Raw genomic sequence first — 17293 nt, 5'->3', positions numbered from 1 at the left:
CTTCTCTCTCTTCCTCTGCCTGCCATTTTGCCTGTTTGTGTGCATGCTCTCTTTCGCTCTCTCTCTCTGACAAATAAATAAAATCTTAAAAAAAAATTACTGTACAACAGGGGTACCTACATGGCTCAGTCAGTTGAACATCCAACTCTTGATTTTGGCTTAGGTCATGATCTCAGGGTCATGAGATTAAGCCCTACACGAGGCCCTGTGCTCAGCAGGGGAATTTGCTTTAGAGTCTCTCTCTTTCTCTCCCTCTTCCCCGCCCCTGTTCTAAAATAATAAATAAATATTTTTAAAAATTAAATATTACCATACAACAATTTAAAAAATAGTATAGTAAGATACCTTCCTAAAAGTTGTTATTAATTTATTCCAAGATTTGTTTTTTCTTCTAAAGATTTTATTTATATGACAGACGGAGATCACAGGTAGGCAGAGCAGCAGGCAGAGAGAGAGGGGGTCCCCGCTGAGCAGAGAGCCCGATGTGGGGCTTGATCCCAGCACCCTGGGATCACGACCCTAGCCGAAGGCAGAGTCTTAACCCACTGAGCCACCCAGGTGCCCCCAAGATTTGTTTTTAATCTATGTTTTTTTGTATCTCATCCTGCTTAGGTGTTACTTGTCTAAGTGGTTTGTTCCCAACTTTTTTAGATAATTCTGTTGTCAAAATGATCTTGATGGTTAGAGAGGGAAGTAGGATGGTTATTAGCAGGTGGGTATTTTAGCTTAGGAGATATTGTGACTACATTCTTCTCATATCTCACTGCCAAAATAGGTCTTCACATTTTAAGCTCCTTTGGTAGTAGCTTTTTATTTTTTTAAATCTTTATTTGGTTCTTGTTGTTTGTTTGTTTTTTTAAAGTTTTTATTATTGAAGTATAGTTGACCTCGTTGTGTATTTTAATCTTCCCTTTCAGGTGGTAGAAGCTGGAAGAGAAAGATAGCAACATAACAAATATTTATTTGGGCTAAATATTAAAGGGTTAGAGAGTAAACATTTTAGGCTTCGGGGTGGAGGATGCTGTCATTCTTGCTGTCTCAGCTAGAAAATAGCCATTGACAATAAGCACTTTACTACAGCTATGTTCCACTAAAAACAGGTAGCCAGAGTTTGTCAACCCCTGATTCAGAGCGCAATTCCTCCCCATAAGACCTCGAGACTTTTTAAAAATTTAGAACCTGTCAAGAATTTTTGAACCACAAATGTTTCTTCTGGTTAACATTTGTCAAATGATTTAATTACTGAGAATAAGAATATTTTCATGAGATGCATATATTAATTTCCTTTATTTTTATTGTAGCAGCAGAACCAGCACCAGATGTAGTTATAACCTCAAGAGCAAGTTTTGGTGTTTTAAGCCTTCAACATTGAACTAGTTTCTTGAGAAATGTCAAAAACACAAATTACATATAATGTTAGTTTAAAAAATAGAAATAGGGGCGCCTGGGTGGCTCAGTGGGTTAAGCCGCTGCCTTCGGCTCAGGTCATGATCTCAGAGTCCTGGGATCGAGTCCCGCATCGGGCTCTCTGCTCAGCGGAGAGCCTGCTTCCCTCTCTCTCTCTGCCTGCCTCTCCATCTACTTGTGATTTCTCTCTGTCAAATAAATAAATAAAATCTTTAAAAAAAAAATAAAATAAAAATAAAAAATAAAAAATAAAAAATAGAAATAGAATGATGGGATAGCAGGTATATATACTTAGTACCCTTCATTCTTCTAGAAGAAGAAATGATTGTTCTGTGTTTACTGAACAGAACTACATGTTTCTTGTTCCTTATATTGTCTCTTTTGATTCCAAGGAACAATCACAGCAAAGGAGCTATACACAATGATGATGGATGAAAACATCAGCTTGATTATAATGGATGCTCGAAGAATGCAGGATTATCAGGATTCCCATATTTCAAATTCTCTCAGTGTTCCTGAAGAAGCCATCAGACCGGGGTGAGTCATCGTATTTAGGTAAAATGGTTAACTGTGGACAGTAGTTAATGTTATTACTTAGCATCCAACCTACATATGATAAAGTAGATTTTTCTCCTCCTATTACTCCTTAATGGCACACTCTACCTTTTCTCCAAAGGGTGGTATAAAGGACATTCTGGTTTGGCTATTTTCTCCCATTTATGGCATTTATAGTCTTATTAGAAAAGAAATGAAGCGGCCTTTGTGAGCCTTCTCTCCTGAGCTTTTTGTTGACTAGTTTCGCCTATTATTTTCTGTTTCTGAGCCCGTGAAGCATGTGTACCAAATTGACTAAAATTGTGAACTAATTGTTTCTTATTTTGAAATACCCCATGCTATTATCTGTGGTAAAAGAGTACACAAACACTTTTTGTGAAGGCGGTGGGGAGGCAGTAATAGCCAAATGATTCTGTAAACAAATAGACTCTAAAGTCAGACTATATTCAGATCATAACTGTCTTTTATCAACTACATCTAGCCATTGACTCCACCTGTCTAAGCCTGTGTTTGCATCTGTGAAATAGGGATAGTAAAACTATGTATTTCAGAAGTTTGGAGAAGATTAAGTGAGAAATTTTATACACACACACTTTAGTTGGCTGGCACTAGTAGGGGCTTACTAAAGTTTTTTTTCTTCTTTGATTAGGCTTTAATCTGTAAAGTTATTTGCATGGATATATTAAATATTAAAAAGTATCATAATAGCAACAGAGCTAAAAGTTCATATCCAGAGCTATTTTTACTATTTTGAGTGTTATATAAATTACATTTATGGACTTAGTTTATGGACTTGGATTAGTTAGAATCTGTGGCCCATTTTAAGGCTTAACTCAACATTGAAAAGATACACTTTTTAAATTAGATAATAAAATTTGCATAGTTTTTGGCACATTGTTGATGCTTGACAAATGTTTGACTTGAAGAATAGGGCACCTTATAAATATGCTGTTTAAAAGTGAGACTGGAGTGCTTAATGTAATCAAGTAGGTGTGAATATATTTCCAGGATTTGAAAAGACAAAATTGTAATTAATCTTTAGATGGTCTAATCTGTAATAGCAGAAAGTTTGAGGTTTTTATTGAGCTTAAATGTTTCCCAAAATACAAGAAATTTGGCTGCTGTGAAACTCATGATGAGTTCAGGTTGAAGATTAAAGAACAATGAACTGCATGCCAAGAAAATTATTCCCCTTTAATTTTTGTTTCAGTCTTTCAGAAGCAGTTACAAGAAGTCTGTTTGGTATTAGCATTCCTTTTTAATATTTGCTAATCTCCTTTCTTAGCAGAACTTTTCGTAGGTAACAGTATTTGCAACTACCTGATGATGATTACTATATTCCTTCATTGTCTTTTTTTAGCATTTTAATATAGTATAGTATACATACAAAAGTGTTCCTAAGTATTTAACCCAGTGAATTTTCAGAAACCGAACACACCCATATAGCTAACATCTGAACACAGAATAGAATATGACCAAGCCTTTCATATGCCCTGTATTAGTTACTACCCATGTCCCCACCCACCAAAGGGAACCACCAGCTTCTTAACAGACAGATTTATTTTTGTCTGTTTTTGTGTTCTATATAAAAGGAAATATACAATCTATAGTCTTTTATGTCTGGCTTATACTCAACTTTGTGTTTGTCAGGGCGCTTGGATGGCTCAGTCAGTTGAGCATCTGCCTTGAGCTCAGGTTGGGATGGAGCCCTGTGTTGGGCTCCCTGCTCAGTGGGAAGCCTGCTTCTCCTTGACCCTCTCCTTGTGCCTGCTGCTCCCCCTACTTGTGCTCATTCTCTCTGTCTCCCTGTCAAATAAATAAAGTCTTTAAAAAAGTAAAAACTTTGGGGCGCCTGGGTGGCTCAGTGGGTTGAAGCCTCTGCCTTCAGCTCAGGTCATGATCCCAGGGTCCTGGGATCAAGCCCCGCATCGGGCTCTCTGCTCAGCAGGGAGCCTGGTTCCCCTCCTCTCTCTCTGCCTGCTTCTCTGCCTGCTTGTGATCTCTGTCAAATAAATAAATAAAATCTTAGAAAAAAAAAATTAAAAAAAAAAGAAATAAAAACTTTGTGTTTGTGAAAGTCATCTGTATTATTATGTATAGTTGTGGTTCATTTATCCTCTGCTGTATGCTGATTTGTTGTGTGAATATAACATAATTTACTGATCTGTTGTATTTTTATGATTGTCCTTTATTTGATATGCTGTTTTTCCATGTATATGAGAATATACATTTTCCTGTTAAAGTTAAGGATCACTTTCAGTTGAGTAATTAAGTTGAATATTAAATAATAGGCAAAGTAGAGCAAAACAATTAGCATATGAAGATGATACATGAAAGACTGAAATTTGGGAAATACTGGTTAATACTTTTATTTCCTAAAGTATTTTTTATAGAATACTGATCTCAAGTATTTAGACAAAGAATATTTAGGCAAATATATCCCTAGAGTCAGAAATAGTCCTTAAGAATATGACATTTCAATATTTTTCATTCTTTGTTGACCAGACATCCTTCTGATCACTGTGTATCAGGTGAGAATGTTATGAGACAGTATTTTATATTTCTTCTCTTTTTATTTCCTAGAAGATATAGTAGCCAACATTATTATATAGGAACAAGGTTGTTTTTTTCTTTCAAGTAATCTAAACCATTCTGTCTTATGAATAAATGTGCACCAGTCCTGCTTTGTCATCATCATCACTTAAATATTAAAATGCTTAGGTGCTTTGCTAGGAGTAATATGGAGTTCCTCACCTGGAGGAGCAAGTCTGTATTATTCATTCAGTCATTCAGCAGATATTTAATGAGCATTAGTTTACTGTGGGCTGGATTGCTGTGGTCTAAGCGCTGGGACTTAACTGTTGAACAGAAATTTTGCTTCACAGAATTTGTATTTTAACAGGGAGATGGGGTAGCAAAACAGTAAAACTTAAAATGTATGCCTGCTACTAATGGACATGGACATGGGTGTGTCAACTGTATACCCTGGGATAGGTATTAAAATTTTAATACAAAAAGGCTTCACAGAGAAATTATTACTGAGTAGATCTTGAGGGGATAAGTGAAATGAATGATGCAGTTTCTGAGGGAAAAGGATTCCAGACAGAAGGGCAGCAGGAGCAGAGGCCCTTAGGCAGGAAAGTACTTTGATAACCAGGAACTACAAGGAAGCCAACAGCTGGCATGGCATGGAGTAAAGGGGCAAGTAGTTAGTGATGAGGGGTTGGTAAAATAGGATGGCGGGGGCATGCTACAGGCCCATTCTAAAGACTTGAGGTAAGAACTTTTAACTTCCTTGTGAGCAAAAGAGGATGTGAACAATGTGCTTTTAATAGATAGTTGATATTATTCACAGTTGATGATAAGAGGCAGCACCGCAGAGCAGCTAAGAGCATGGACAAGAACCAGATTCCCTGAGTTTGAATTTGACTTGACTTAGCAGTTATAAGGTTACTTAACATCTTTGTGCCTCAGTTTCTCCATTTATAAAATGGAGATAGTAATCTCTACTTCGTAGGATTTGTAGTGAGGATTCAGTCAGATTCTGTGAGAATAAAGCATTTATAATAGTACCTGGCACATAGTAAATGCTCTGCGTATTAAATAAACATTTTGGTATTTGGTTAACTATTATGTAGGTATAAGAAAACTGAAGTATAAATAATGATACTCAAGTGTCCCTTCCCAGCCCCTCCCAAAAGTTATTAAATGTGGCTGAGAGAGATGCTCAGATGACTTCCTGTATTTTCAGTTTTGGCCCCTTTTTTGTGAAGGATCAGAGTTGAGGCTGTTTCTTTTAGTTTCTGCTGATTACTAAAATATATTCCAATGTTATGCAAAGGTGAAGTTGTTAAATATTTTGGGATATTTAATACCCTGATACACAGTTTGGCCTTAGAAGGAAATGTTTCTTAAAGTTTGCTATGGTGTGATACAGACTAGAAGAAAACTCAGTGTCTTATATTAGTATATTAGGACCTCTTGTCTACCTTTGCCCCCATACAAATGTTAATACATTTCAGAGTCACTGCTAGTTGGATTGAAGCAAAACTCCCAGATGATTCTAAGGACACATGGAAGAAGAGGGGGAATGTGGAATATGTGGTACTTCTTGACTGGTTTAGTTCTACAAAAGATTTACAACTTGGAACAATTCTACGGAGTCTGAAAGATGCACTTTTCAAGGTTAGCAAGTTTCCTTGTTAGTCTACTATAATTGTAAGCCCTATTTGGTTGTTAGAAAGGTATATCAACTAGCTATTTATCTTAAGAAGATCTGTCAGCTTTGGTTGTAGATTTTTTTTAATTCAGACCCGAAAGACTAGTTTTAAATCACCAACTAACAATAAACTGATCTATGTTATGTAGGATTAGAATTTCCAGGAACATAAATTATCTGAAAAAAGCATTATTTTTTGTTTTAATTAGACTATGAAAACATAAAAGCAAAGAAAGTAGTCCCTAAGGAGAAAAAGATTGACTTGATAAAGCCAAAGTGTGAAAAAATATCATAAGATTAGAATGCAGGAGACAAACAAAAATACTTCCAACAAATATGGCAGTACAGTTGGCCTTTGAACAATACAGGGGTTAGGGGTGCTGACATCCTGCCACAACTTTTGACTTCTCCCAACTTTTACTACTAATAGCCTGCTGTTGGCCAGAAACCCTATTGATAACATAAACGGTCAATTAACATGTATTTTGTATATTATATATATTATACATTGTATTCTTACTGTAAAGTAAGCTAGAGAAAAGATGTTATTAAAATTATAACAGAAACTACATTTATAGTACTGTACATGTATTGTACATATATTTATCTGCTCATATAGGTGGAGGGGCAGTGTCAGGACAAGGTTGGTGGCAACAGTGGGTCTGGCCCTGGGATGGCAGTGTTCCACAGCCTGGTAGCCTCTGCTCAGCAGTGGCAGCTGCCAGGTAGGCGTGCAAGTAGCAACAGTGCCCTGGAGCACAGTGTACAGCTGCCCCGTCTACCTAGAGATGGACCACCAGCCTTTGGCTATTGGCAGCTGTAGCCACACAAGTGTGTTCTGGCCTCCAGGAACCACTGTGGCAAGTGATACACCCCTGCAAGAGAGGATCCTAAACCCAAAGAGGACCAGAGCTGGGAGCGGGGAGTGTCAGGAATACTGGGCTTCCTGAACAAGCACCGTACTGCCCTCTTGGTGCATTCCTCCACTTCAGCCTCCTGCTCAGCACCCTAGGGCTTTCAACCTAACCACTCTGTTGTCACAGGGTGACCTCCAGCCCTGTCCAGTTCGGGGCTCCTGGAGATTACTGAAGGCTGCTGACAGCCTCAGTAGGTTCCCCCAGGTACTCAGTGGGCAGCAGGCATTACCTCTGAACCAGTCACTTGATCTGTTTCATGGAGACTGGGGTGGGGGGCAGTTGTAAATAAATGTTTATGGCTTTTGCTGTCAACTCAAAAGAAAAAAAAAAAAAGTGTGTGAGTAGACTTCCGCACTTCAAACCCATGTTGTTTAACAGTCAACTATAGTTTTGCAAATAAGAAAATTATTTAAGATGAAATAGTAAAATAAGTAGTGGACACAGACCTGAACAAGTGACAGAACATAAAAATGATCATCTTTACTAGTAGAAATGCAGATTGAAATAGTGAATGCCATTTTGCTGATTAACAAAGGTAAAAATAACGCTCAGTTTAATTTGTTAAATTATTAAACTGATAGCACTGAATGCTGGTAAAATTAAACTTAGTGCTGGTAGAAGGTCAGTTGATGGAACATTACTCTTCAGGAGTAATGAATTTTAAAGCAATTCATGCTTTAAAATTGAGAATCTAGAGATACAAGTGTATTTCAAATACGAAACTGCTAATAATCAACTAGTTTCCACCCACAGAAGTGGCAGTTTCATAAAGTACAACCTAGGATAAATGGAAGTTGAGTGTGCAATAAAGATGACATAACAAATTATTGTAGAAAAGATGCATTGAAATGAATGGTTTGGGACGTCTGGCTAGCCACTAAGTAAAGAAGGGGGACTCCTACCTTACTTCTTAGATCACAGTATACCTCAAATGAGTCAATGGCATAAATACGTTGATTGAAACAGGAAATACTAGGAAAAACCATTTATTGTAGGTATTTTTTATTATCTTGATCCTAAGTCAAAACACGGCAAAGGAAGATCTATATATTTGACTGTGTTAAAAATCCCATAAGTAAAGTGAAAGTCAATCAGGAGAAATAATTGTAACATACATGACAAAGAACTGCTTTTCTTGATACTCAGAGTACCTTCACTATTTACTAAGAAAATAGCGAACTCCACTGAAAAATAGACAAGGGAGATTAGTTAGGTCCTAGAATATTAATGGTTAATAAATATACTAAAAGATAAGCCTCACTAATAAAAGCTGATTAAAACATGATACCATTTTATGTCCACCAGTCTGGTAAAAATTATGAAGATTTATAATAGGCAATCTCATACACTGTTGACAAATAAATAAACTGGTATTATCTTTTTGAAGGGTAATTTGGCAGCATCTACCAAATTTTTAATCCAGCAGTTCTAGTTCTAGTAAATTACCCTATAAAAATACATTGATATATATTTTTAAAGATGACTTAAAAGTTAGGAGTGTATACCAAAAGCCTTAAAACGTTCATGTGCCCTTGGCTCAGCAACACCACTTCTGGGGATTTTCCCTAATGGAGTTGATTGGGTGTGTGCATATATAAGGATCTTCAGTGTTTATCTCAGCCTTGATTATGGGGAAAATAACATAATGTGTTCCAGTGATTGATTCAGTTTGGGTGTGGTGTGTGTGTGTGTGTGTGTGTATAAAACAGAATATTATCAGGTCATTACAGATGGTGATAAAACGTAATAAAAGGTGTTCATAAAAGAGAAAAGCAACAGCATAGAAGTTTCACTTTTCATAAAAATAAACTTTAAAAGGTATACATCTGCATAGAAAACTCTAAGAATAAACCCTAAAATGTTAAAGTGGTATCTCTGGGTGGTTAAATTATGGATGACTTTTATTGTATATGAACTTTTTCATAACTTTCTTCTAAGATCTTGGATTAGTTGTGGTTTTTAAAACCTGATCTATCCTTTTCTTTCATTCAGTGCTGAATTTTGAATTCAGCTCTTATTTTTTTCAAAGATGAATCTTTAAGAGAACAGTTTTAAAATTCAGTTTTTTGTGTTTTTAACTGTGAAGAGACTGCTGCCATATTAAAAATACTATTTCCTTATTTTATAGTGGGAAAGTAAAACTGTCCTGCGCAATGAGCCTTTGGTTTTAGAAGGAGGCTATGAAAACTGGCTCCTTTGTTATCCTCAGTATACTACAAATGCTAAAGTCACTCCACCCCCACGAGGCAAGAATGAAGAGGTGTCTATCTCATGTATGTATGTGAAAATTTTTGTTTAATATTGCTTTGGTAAAATAAGCCTTATATTATTTGTGTTCTTGGTTATGTTCTTGGTTGTGTGTGTACTTGTCCTATTGGATAGCAGTTTGTTTTCAGGCTTAAAAAATAGAAGGTGTCCACAGCCTGGAAGTTAAATTAATTTTTTTTTTTTTAAGATTTTTTATTTTATTTATTTGTCATAGAGAGAGAAGCGAGAGCAAGCACAGGCAGACAGAGTGGCAGGCAGAGGCAGAGGGAGAAGCAGGCTCCCTGCCAAGCAAGGAGCCCGATGTGGGACTCCATCCCAGGACGCTGGGATCATGACCCGAGCCGAAGGCAGCCGCTTAACCAACTGAGCCACCCAGGCGTCCCAGTTAAATTAATTTTTAAAGCTTGTTGTGATTGTCACCTCATTTACTTTAATTATTACATATAACATGCATGAGATATGTAAGTATTATTTATGGTGTTTGCTGTTCTTTGAAAAATGTTATTCTTTTGGGGATTTTAGTGGATTTTACTTACCCTTCATTGGAAGAATCAGTTCCCTCTAAACCTACTGCCCAGATGCCACCTCCTTCTGTAGAAGTAGATGAAAATAGAGAACTGATAAATGATCAAGATGAGAGAATGGCAACACTGAACATACCAACTCCAGCTGAGCCAATTGCTGCTTCTAAATCTGATGTTTTACCCATAATTCAGCCAGTGCCTATTATAAAGAATGTTCCACAGGTATGTTCTTGATTTCTTTTAACTATATTGCTTCTCTTTTTTAAATATTAAATGCATAGTATACATATGAAGCTTTATATATCATCTTTTTTATTTTATAAAGAAAAATACCAGTGAAGAGAATTTATGTTTTGGTGCCTTTGGCTGTAAAGATTTTTCATTATAATTCAGTCCTGTTGTAGTATTAGAATAGATAATTCACAAGATTTCAAAGCCAGCTAGCAGCCCATTTACTATAGGCAGTACCAGTAGAAGATTGTATTACCACAGAAAACGTGAACATTTTCAGTGTTTTCTTGTATTACAGTTTAGCAGTTGTAAAATGTAAAATTTAACAATTTAAGTATTTTCCCAAATAGTTTTAGCTTAAAGATGATAGATGTGTGATATCAATACTTTGCTTTCAAAATAAAACTATAGTTCCATTTCCTTAGAATTTGATATGTAAATATCATGCATGTTTTTTGTTATTGTTACTTCTTTCATTATTATTGAAGTATAGTTACCATACAATATTATTTTAGTTTCAGATGTACAATACAGTGATTTAACATTTGTATACATTATGAAATCATCACAAGTCTAGATACCATCTGTCATCAAAGTTATTAAGATACTATTGACTATATTTTCTGTGCTGTACTTTACATCTCTGTGACTCATTTCTTAGCTCTAAGTTTGTACTTAATCCCCTTCACCTGTTTCATCCAGTCTCTTCAAACCCATCCCCCTTGGGCAACCACCAGTTTGTTCTCTTTATTTAGGAGTCTGTTTCAGTTTTGTTTTGTTTGTCTTGCATTTTAGATGACACATATAAGTGAAATCATATAGTATCTGTTTTTCTCTGACTTATTTCACTTAACATAATACCCTTGAGGTCCATCCACACACTACAAGTGGTAAGATTTTATTCTTTGTTATGGATGTGTGCTGTAACACTATATATACACTACATGTTCTTTATCTATTCATCTATTGATAAACACAAGTTGTTTCCATATCTTAGCTTTGTAAATACTTTAGTTAACATGGGGTACATATATCTTTTTGAATTAGTATGTTCATTTTCTTCAGATGAATGGAATTATCAGAAGTGGAATTGCTGGATCATATGGTTTTTCACTTTTTGAGGCAGTTCCATACTGTTTTCTCTAGTGGCTGCACCAATTTACATTCCCACCAGTACTGTACCAGGATTTCTTTTTCATTAGATCTTCAGCAATACTTGCTATTTCTGCTCTTTTTTATTTTACCCATTCTGACAGGTATAAAGTGATACTTCAGAGTGCTGGGGTGGCTCAGTTGGTTAAGCCTCTGACTCTTGGTTTTGGCTCAGGTCATGATCCTCAGGGTTTGGGGATCGAGCCCCACACTGGGCTCCATGCTCAGCATATACTATACTTAAGTTTGTCTCTCTCTCTCTCTCTCCCCCTACCTACCATGTGCTTGCTTGCTCACTCTCAAAGAAATCTTAAAAAAGAACGTGAAGCTTTGTGCAGTGGCAGTATTGTAGCCAATGAAGTATATCCAAGTCATAGTTATTGCTAATTGAAAAAAAAATGTGATACCTCATTGTAGTTTTAATTTGCATTTCCCTGATGATTAGTAATGTTGAGCTTTTTATGTGTCTCTTGGCTACTGTATGACTTCTTTGGAGAAATGTCTATTTGGGTCCTCTGCCCATTATTAAATCAGATTACTTGGGTTTTTTGGTGTTGAGTTGCTTGAGTTCTTTATATATTTTGGGTATTAATTTCCAGATATATACTACCATTCAGTAGGATGCCTTTCATTTTGTTGATGGTTTCCTTCACTGTGTAAAAGCTTTTTATAGTGATGAATGAGTCCCATTTGTTGATTTTTGCTTTTGATGACCTTGGCTGAGAAGACACATCCAAAAAATATTACTAGAATCAGTGTCCAGGAATTTATTACCTATATTTTCTTTTAGTACTATAGCTTCAGGTCTTACATGTTGGTCTTTAGTCCATTTTGAGTTTATTTTCATATAGCTATAAGAAAGTATGGTCCAATTTCATTCTTTTGCATGTAGCTGTTTAGTCTTACCAACACCATTTATTGAAGATTCCATTTCAAGAAACCAGATGTTTTACTCATCCAAAAGAAGCAAATGTTCATCCCTTCAAGTTTTTCATGATATAGCAGCAATTTAGTTGTATCTTCAGGCTGTACTTGTAATTTTAGTTCTCTTGAGTTCTCTTGCTATTTCCAGCACATTTGAGGTTAATTCTACCACTTCAGTCTTGAACTCCGCAAAGTCATCCATGAGGCCTGGAATCAACTTCTTCCAAAGTCCTGTTAATGTTGAAATTTTGACATACATCTTTCTAGGAATCACTGATGTTCTTAACTTTATGTAGAATAGTTTATCTTTTTCAGAGGGTTTTCAGTGGACCTTGCCTAGATCCATTGTTAGGAAGCACTATCTAAGCAGTTTTAACCTCACAAAATGAATTTAAGTAATAAGACTGGAAAGTTATCATGACTTCTTGATCAGTGGGCTGCAGAATGGATGTTAACAGACATCAAAACAAAACAAAAAACAAACATGAAAACATTAATGTTTTCAATCAGAACTCTTGAGTTACCAGGTATGTTGTCAGTGAGCACTGGCTTCAACTGAAAGTCACCAGCTGCACTGACCCCTAACAAGAGAGTTAGCCTATCTTCTGAAGCCTTGAAACCAGGCATTGACTTCTATTCTCCAGCTGTGAAAGTCCTAGGTGGCATTTTGTCCAGTATAAAGCTGTTTCATCTATACTAACTTAGCTAGATCTTCTAGATAACTTGCTACAGATTTTACAGTAGTACCTACTGCTTCACCTTGATCTTGTATATTATGGAGACAGCTACTTTCCTTAAACCTCATGACAACCTTTGCCAGCATCATGGTTTTTTTTCTTTCTTTCTTTCTTTCTTTCTTTTTTTTTTTTTTTTCAAGAATTTCTTTGCATTTTCCCAGTTTGGCTGTTTGACATGAGGCCCAGCTTTTGGCCTATCTCAGCTTTTGACATGCCTTCCTCATTAAACCTGTTTCTAGCTTTTGATTTAAAGTGATAGATGTAAGGGCGCTTGGGTGGCTTAGTCGGTTAAGCATCCAACTCTTGATTTTGGCTAAGGTGGTGAGATCAAGCCCTACATTGGGCTCCATGCTCAGGATGGAGTATCCTTGAGATTCTCTCTTTTCTCTCTCTCTGCTCCTACCTCCCATCACACTCTCTCTCTAAAATTTAAAAAAAAATCTTTAAGTAGGGACGCCTAGGTAGCTCAGTTGGTTAAACATCTGCCTTTGGCTCAGGTCATGATTGCAGGGTCCTGAATCAAGTCCTGCATGAGGCTCCTTGCTCAGCAGGGAGCCTGCTTCTCCCTCTGCCTGCCACTCCCCATGCTTGTGCTCACTCTGTCTGTCTCTGTCTCTCTCTCTGTGACAAATATATCTTAAAAAAAAAAAAAAAAAGATTAGATGTGTGACTCTTCCTTTCACTTGAACACTTAAGAGGCCATTGCAGGGTTAATCATTGGCCTAATTTCAGTATTGTGTCTTGGGGAATAGAGAGACCCAAGAAGAAGGAGAGAGACTAGGGAACAGCTGGTCCATGACACAGTCAGAACATATGCAACATTTATTAAAGTATATGGGTATGGTTCATGGCACTGGAAAAAAATTAAAATAGTAACATCAAAGATCATTAATCACAAATCACCATGACATAAAGTAATAAAATGTTTGAAAGCCTGTGAGAATTACCAAAATGTAATGCAGAGACATGAAGTAAGCAAATGCTATTGGAGAAGTGGCACTAACAGACTTGCTTGATCCAGTGTTGCCATAAACCTTTAGTTTTTAAAAAATACAGTGTCTGTGAAGTGAAGTAAAGCAAAGTATACCTGTAATTAATCTGCTAAGATTTTCTGTTCTTCCTGGTTGAGTCTGGAATATTTTATGTTTAAAGAATTTATCTGTTTCTCCTAGGTTGTCCAATTTGTTGACATACAATTTTTCATAATCTTTTGTATTTCTTTGGTGTCAGTTGTTATTTCTTCATTTCCCATTCTCTTTATTTGAGTCCATTCATGTTTTCTTGATGAGTCTGACTAAGGATTTATCAGTTTTGTTCAAAGTTTGGTTCTCTTCAAAGAAGCAGTTCTTATTTCATTGATCTTTTCTATTCTTCAACTGTTTCATTTATTTCTGCCCTACTCTTTTATTTCCTTCCTTCTGCTGGGTTGGGGCTTTGTTTTTTTCTAGTTTATTTAGATATAAGGTTAGGTATTTTTATTTTAGACTTTTCTTGTTTCTTAAGGTAGGCCTCTGTCTAGACCTCCCTCTTAGAACTGTTTTTGCTGCATCCAAAAGATTTGGACAATTGTGCTTTCATGTTCATTTGTTTCCATGTATTTTTTAATTTCCTCTTTGATTTCTTGGTTGACCCCTTTGTTGTTTAGTAGCTCTCTATATTTGTATTCTTTCCAGGTTTTTCTTTATAATTGATTTCTAGTTTCATATCGTTGTGTTGGAAAAGATGCTTGATATGATTTTGGTCCTCTTAAATGTATTGAGATTTACTTCGTGGCCCAACATGTGATCTGTCCTAGAGAAAGTTTCATGTACACTTGAAAAGAATGTATACTCTGCTGTTTTGAGACAATGTACTATATATGTTTTTTAGATCCATGTGGTCTAATGTGTCCTTCAAAGCTGCTCTTTCCCTTATTATCTGTCTGGATGATCTAGCCATTGATTTAAGTATGGTGTTAAAGTCCCCTGCTTTTATTGTAGTCTGATCAGTTTCTTCCTTTCTGTGTATTAACATTTGCTTTATATATTTAGGTGCTCCTGAGATGGGTATATAGATATTTAAGAATTGTTATATCCTCTTAGCTGGATTGATCCCTTTATCATCCTAGGAAGCCCCACTTTGTCTCTTGTTACATACAGTCTTTGTTTTAAGGTCTACTTTGTCTGATAAATGTGTTGCTTCCCAGCTCTTTTTTCTTTGTTTTTTTTTTTTTCTTTATTTAGCTTCTTTTTGCATAGACTATCATTTTCCATCCCTTCACTTTTGTATATGTCTTTAAGTCTGAAGTTTCTTGTAAGCAGATACTAGATGGGTCTTATTTTATTTTTAATCCATTCTGCCACCTTTTGTATTTTGATTATAGCACTTAGTCTGTTTACATTCTAACTAATTATTGATAGGCATGTACTAACTGCCATTTTTTTAATCTTTTCTGATTGTTTCTATAGCTTTTTTCTGTTTCTTCTCTTGCTCTTTTCCCTTGTTCTCTAGTGTTTTATTTAGATTCCCTTCTCTTTATTTTTTGTTTACCTATTAGAGGTTTTTGGTTTTGGGTACATAAATAGCACGTTACATATATATGGCAGTTTATTTTAAGTTGATGGTCACTTAACTTCAAACACATCTTAACATCATTACATTTTAACTTATCCTCTCCACATTTTGTGTGTGTGTTTTTTAAGGTTTATTTATTTGAGAGCAAGATTGTGTGCTCAAGTGGGGAGAGGGGCAGAGGGAGAGAATCTTCAAGCTGACTCCCCACTAAGCATGAAGCCCATTGTAGAGCTCAGTCTTACCACCCATGAGATCACAACCTGACCTGAAACCAAGAGTTGGACACTCAACTGACTGAGCCACCAAAGCACCCCTACACATTTTATATTTCTGACATATTTTATATTTTTTATTTTTATATTTTATTATTTTTGTCATAATCTCCATAGTAGCTTTAGAATTGGTTGATTCCCTACCTTTACTATGTTTGCTTTTATCAGTGATATTTTTCTTTTAAAATGTCACTTCTGGTTATGGCCTTTTCTTTTCTTTTCCACGTGGGTTCCTTTAACCTTTTTTGTAAAGCTGGTTTAGTGATGGTGAACTCCTTTAACTTTTGTTTGTCAAGGAAACTCTTTATTTCTTATTTAATACCAAGTGATACCGTGCCAAGTAGAGTATTCTTGATTATTGGCTTTTCCTTTCTACAATTTGACTATATCATGACAATCCCTTCTGGGCTGCAAAGTTTCTGTGGAAAAATCAACTGAGAGCCTTGTAGGGTTTCCCTTATAGGTAACTTTTTGCTTCTCTCTTGCTGCTTTAAAACTTCTCTTTATCTTTTTTTTCTTTTTTTTTAAGATTTTATTTAGTGAGAGAACACATGTGCAGGGGGAGAGGCAGAGGGAGAAGTAGACTCCCTGCTGAGCAGGGACCCTGACACAGGGCTTGATCCCAGGACCCTGAGATCATGACCGAACTGAAGGTAGATGCTTAATCCACTAAGCCACCCAGGTGCCCCAATTCTCTTAAATTTTAATGTTTTACATGTTAATTATTATGTCTTGATGCACATTGCTTTGTTTTCCTCTTCTTTTGGGCTCTGTGCTTTCTAGACCTAGACTGTCTGTTTTCTCCTCTATGTTAGGAATGTTTTCAGCTATATTTTTTCTTTCTTTTTTTTTTTTTTTAAGATTTTATTTATTTCACAGAGAGAGAGTAGGTAGAGAGGCAGGTGGAGAGAGAGGAGGAAGCAGGGTCTCAACTGAACAGAGAGCCTGATGCGGGGCTCGATCCCAGGACCATGGGATCATGACCTGAGCTGAAGGCAGAGGCTTTAACCCACTGAGCCACCCAGCTATATTTTTTCAGATAAGTTCTTTGCCTCTTTCTCTTCCCTTTTCTTCTGGTACCCCGTAATGCAAATATTAGTACACTTGCTATTGTCCCAGTCATCTCTTATCCCTCTTTTGTTTAAATTCTTTTTTTCTTTTTGTTGTTCAACTGGAGTGATTGCCACTACTCTGTCTTCCAGATCATTGATATGTTCTTCTGCATTTTTTAAGCTGCTCTTGATTCCCTCAATATATTTTTTTCCCAGTGTATTTTTCATTTTAGTTACTTTTATTCTTCAGCTCTGATTGGTTCTTTTTTCTATTTTCTACGTCCTTGTTGGAGTTCTTAGTGCATTCATCCATTCTTCCAAGTTCAGTGAATATCATTATGACCATTACTTTTAACTCTTTATCAGGAAGATTGCTTATTTCTGGTTCTTTTTCTGAGGTTTTATCTTGTTGTTTTGTTTTGAAGTATATCTCTGCCTCCTCATTTTGCTTGACTCTCTGTTTCTCTGTGTTAAATAGGTCA

At 36.1% G+C, this 17293-nt stretch overlaps 1 protein-coding gene across 2 annotated transcripts in view; it reads left to right on the top strand.

The window, feature by feature from the left end:
* Positions 1-17293, top strand: part of USP8 (ubiquitin specific peptidase 8) — a 74111-nt gene that overhangs the window by 35222 nt on the left and 21596 nt on the right. For both annotated transcript variants that reach the window (XM_082734783.1, XM_082734782.1), the window contains exons 7-10: positions 1800-1944; positions 5985-6147; positions 9227-9371; positions 9889-10112. In XM_082734783.1, coding sequence (XP_082590909.1) covers positions 1800-1944; positions 5985-6147; positions 9227-9371; positions 9889-10112 — 677 coding nt within the window. The remainder of the gene's footprint in view (positions 1-1799; positions 1945-5984; positions 6148-9226; positions 9372-9888; positions 10113-17293) is intronic.

The sequence above is a fragment of the Mustela nivalis genome (assembly GCF_964662115.1).
Source record: "Mustela nivalis genome assembly, chromosome: 6".
Lineage (NCBI taxonomy): Eukaryota > Metazoa > Chordata > Mammalia > Carnivora > Mustelidae > Mustela > Mustela nivalis.
This window is presented reverse-complemented; position numbering and strand designations above follow the sequence as displayed.